The 3,999-nt window shown below is 37.6% G+C and overlaps 1 protein-coding gene across 2 annotated transcripts; it reads right to left on the bottom strand.

Annotated features, from left to right (window-relative positions):
- Window positions 1–200: 200 nt before the first annotated feature.
- Window positions 201–3,520, bottom strand: LOC145841742 (uncharacterized). 2 transcript variants are annotated; one of them, XM_082949094.1, is made up of 3 exons: window positions 3,396–3,520; window positions 2,441–3,110; window positions 201–1,172 (listed from the first exon to the last, which is right to left on the bottom strand). In XM_082949094.1, the coding sequence occupies exons 2-3, from the start codon at window positions 3,050–3,052 to the stop codon at window positions 210–212; spliced, it is 1,575 nt and encodes a 524-aa protein (XP_082805220.1). In that variant the 5' UTR covers window positions 3,053–3,110; window positions 3,396–3,520; the 3' UTR covers window positions 201–209. The 2 variants fall into 2 exon arrangements, with proteins under 2 accessions (XP_082805220.1, XP_082805221.1); XM_082949095.1 differs by having other exon boundaries at window positions 2,441–3,107; window positions 3,396–3,515.
- Between the last annotated feature and the right edge of the window lie 479 nt (window positions 3,521–3,999).

Genomic DNA, 3,999 nt, shown 5'->3' with positions numbered 1-3,999 from the left:
GAATATCCAGGTAAAGAATATATTTAAAATTTTAAAAATTAATTAAAAGAGGATCTAAAATGATATTGGTAAAAGTTTTAATAGCGACAGACATTTAAAATGGCTTTATATGTTACATATGACTGCTTGTTTAATTACGTTACTTTCATTCTATAGAACTTACAACTTTGTTTAATATTTATATGCTATGTATATTTAAAAATTTTTATTTAAGCGTAGCAACCCATTTCTTTTTGTCTCTTTTCGCAAAGACTCTTTCTAGCCAGAATGCAATCGCCGCACATGCACGAGCTTTCAATGTGACCTTTCGGAAACTCATAGGTTTCCGTCTCCGTCCTTTGACTTTTGCTGACGCTCCTTCTACCGCTTCTTCGTTTCCTGTCGTCGGGCGGAGACCCTTTCATCACGGACGTCGTGTCCTTCCCGTCGTCCGACTGCCGCTCCTGCACCATCTTTGAAAAGCGCACGGTCTTGCGCTTCCCGGAATCAACGCTGACGGACAGAGAAGCGCGGCTTTCGGTTTCGTCGTTGTCTTGCGGCTTGACCGCAAAATAATTTCCTTCTGCGCTGTCGTAAGGCCTGTACACTGCAGACCAGTCCGCCGCGTACGGGTCGTAGTGCTGGTACGATCCATTTTCAGAATAATACCCGTAAGGGTTCATTTGCTCACCCACGCCGCCATAATACCACTCTGCGGAATGAGGCGCAGCCTGCGCCGGGTCCTGCCACATTCCGTAGCCTTCTTCCTGGTAAAAGTGATCGTACACGTACTGCTGATGGTAGGGATCCGCTTGCGGGTAGTAAGAACCGTACACCTCGTACTGCTGCTGGTACGGAGAAATGCTGTCGAAGCTTCCGCTCGAGTAGCCGCTGCTGCTCCAGTTGTCCTCTTGCGCTTGCTGTCCTTTCTTGTTGTACCTCAGCTTCTGCTGGACTTGGTACCTTTTATCCGGGCCAACGAGCTTTGCCGGGGGCGCTGTGGGTCTGGCCACCAGCATAGCGTGCTTCCGCGTCGACGGGGTCCGGCTCGGAAGTCGTCCCGGCAGCTTATCGGGAATTTCTTCTTTCGGAGCGTCGCCCTTCATCCTCCCGCTGTGGTAGTCTTCCTCGTTGGCTTTGTTCTCTTGCGCCTGCTGAGGATTGTAACACGAGTCTTTGAACTGATCTTCCGCCTAATGTTTTTATTGTCGTTAAAGTGTTCTTAGCTTTGGAATTTTAAATATGTTTATTTAAAGTTAATAATTTTATAGTAAAAGCTTGTTCCAGTCGAAGCAAATCTAAAAGCATGCTTCAAAATGCTATTTTGTAGTATATTAGCATATATTGCAACATTAAAAACTTTAATTTTTTAACTTTAAAAAACTACAGAGTAGTACTGTGTTTTTTATACCGTTAGCTATTAAACTTTGACAAATACTTTAGTTATACAAAAAAAAAAGTTTACAAAAAAAACAATTAAGGTTTTGAACAAAAAAACAATAAACTAACAAAAGCATTAAATAAGTTGTAGTATTAAGAAAATTTTTGGTATATTTTTGTAAAGTTATGTAATATACGTCGAAAACAGTTTACTAATTAAAATCATTACACAACTTGACGACGTATGCACCAAGTCCTGATGAGTAATAATGTCTACAAGACGGGTATCATGTAGTGCACTGTACACATTTGATATGATGTAATTAATTTCATAGAGACGGTTAAAACTTTTTGGGTTTTTAGGAACTTATGCAGAGGTAATTTCCAACTTTAAATTTTTTTTAAACTATAATGAAAACTCAAAATAAAACAGTCAACCAATGCAAGCTTTTTTAACGCTGTATAATGTTAAGAAATTCGTTTGTCAAAATAAAGTATGTATAAATTGTGTACACAATAACAAAAAACAAATGATAAAAAATAAGACTTTGTATAAGTGTTGTGTTGTATGCGCATAAATTTTACATAAATTGTTTGATAAAAATAAAACAGAATATTCATGCCTTAAGATTTTTATAACTAGTTTTTCTTTGTATTGATAGTCTTTGTTCTGTTTTAAGTGTGTAAAAACAAATACATAAGTTTCATTAAACAAAGAAATTTTTTTAGATGTTAAACTATTTTACAAAAGAAACGTTAAATATAGCTTATAGTTGCAACATGTAACATTTGTAAAATTGCTAAAAAACTACGCACAACCTTTTTAAATTACACTTAGTAGATAAAAACCGACTTAGCCTTAAGCGAAAAAATGACGACTTTGCTACGCAGTTTAATTTGTTTAAACAGTGTTTAAACAAACTAAATGGCTTGTAACAAAGTTAATTGTGTTCAAAACTAAAAACTCGCATTTTTTACTTCAAAAAGTGTTAACACAACTTTAACGACATCAAGCAAAATTTTTAAAAGCATACAAACTGTTATTGCAAAAAAACAAAGTAAAACAAAAACTGCTTCTCACCTGGTGTTGTCCCGCTGGCATGACTTCTTCCCTTATCTGATCGATTTGCTCCGTCAGATTTACAACCGTGTCCAGCTGAGTCGTCAGCTGGTCAAGCGCGCTTATGCACGACTTCAGCCTCTCGTCGATTTCGCCCGTCTCGCCGTCATCGTTCAAGTTTTTCATGTTCGCGCTCCGCTTCGAACTCGTCGCAACCATGTCGATGGCCTGCTGCTCCTTCGACGCCTTGTGGTCGTCCCACGGGTCTTTGTAATGGTCCACTTTCTCGTATCCGTCGCCTCGGTCCTCCCAGTTCCTGTCGCGGTACATTGTGGGCGGGTCGGGCACGTACTCGTAAACTCCGTCGTCGACCAGCTCGTCCCCGTAAGCCGAGTCCAGCTCGGAGGAGCGGTGGGAGGGCGGGGGCTGGGAAGAGCTCCTCCGGTCTCTCGAGCCTCCCCTCGTCTCCTTCAGCCCGCGCGCCTCCACTCCGAAGTTGCGCTTTCCGTTGCTCAGCCGCTGCTTGTAGTCTTGCGGCACGTCGCGCTCCGGCCACTTGCTCACGTCGCGCCTGCGAACGCCCAAGAACGCTTTCACGGCCTTTTTCATCGAGTTCGATTTCGATGACTTCATTGTTGACTCGTTGCTTCTAATGAATAGTGAAGTTTCTTGTTTGTCGGTGCTTTTGCTTCTGACAAAGCGATTACAAATTAGTGGAAGCTAGTTTGAAGGTCGAGAAATTTTGTTTTTTTAACAGTTTAAAAAACAGGATTAGATCAAAATAGACTTTTTTAAAGAAAGTTTTCTATATGCTATATTAGTATCATCTTATATAGTTTAATTAGTTTTATAAAAACTATATGCTTAAAGTTTAATTATATTTAGTAATTATTTAAGCGAATAATTAATTAACACAGATTTTAAAATATCAATGTTTATATAATAGAAATACGTTATATAGTTTTTTTAAACTCACCATATAATTTTAGTTCTTAGTTTTGAGTTTAGTTTTATGCAGTTCGCTGTAATTATAGGGGCACATCCAATGCCTTATAATTAAAAAAACAGCATTTTAACTTCTGTTGTTAAAATAAAAAGAGTTAAAAGTAAACAATTTAATTTTTCATGATAGTAATCATTTTAACAGTTAGGTTTTAAAAGCAATAAGGTTCACTCGTAATATTTTTCTTTAAAAATGTAAACGTAATTCAACTCTAGTTTAACTATGTGTTTCAATAAAACTTTAACATATGTAGCTTTCTTGTAATTGAATGTTATTGCTTTGAAACAGCCAAAATAAAGTATTTTAAAGACCACTGACTGACCTAATTGCGACAGCACGCCTATTTTGAAACATGAGCCCTCACTACTAATACATGCTGCTCTATGTTTAAACAATTTTCTTTAAAACTACAGAATTTAAAAAATATATAAATGATAAATATTTCCAAAGTCTGTAGATCTATGAAAAAAAGATAACCTCTGAAAATAAGTTATTGAATCACCTAACATCTTTTCTCTTAGACCTATTACCTAATTATCTTTGACTGGTGAGTTTTTAAGACTACAACACATTTATA

The sequence above is a fragment of the Thalia democratica genome, chromosome 7, assembly GCF_965202585.1.
Source record: "Thalia democratica chromosome 7, ktThaDemo2.hap1.1, whole genome shotgun sequence".
Taxonomy (NCBI): domain Eukaryota; kingdom Metazoa; phylum Chordata; class Thaliacea; order Salpida; family Salpidae; genus Thalia; species Thalia democratica.
This window is presented reverse-complemented; position numbering and strand designations above follow the sequence as displayed.

What these genes read in the sequence shown, in the direction of transcription:
- LOC145841742 (XM_082949094.1), bottom strand. Translation starts at nt 3,052, where the DNA reads ATGAAGTCATCGAAATCGAACTCGATGAAAAAGGCCGTGAAAGCGTTC. An exon ending in TGCCAGCGGGACAACACCAG is followed by an intron (nt 1,173 to 2,440) that starts GTGAGAAGCAGT and finishes TAAAAACATTAG; the next exon opens with GCGGAAGATCAGTTCAAAGA.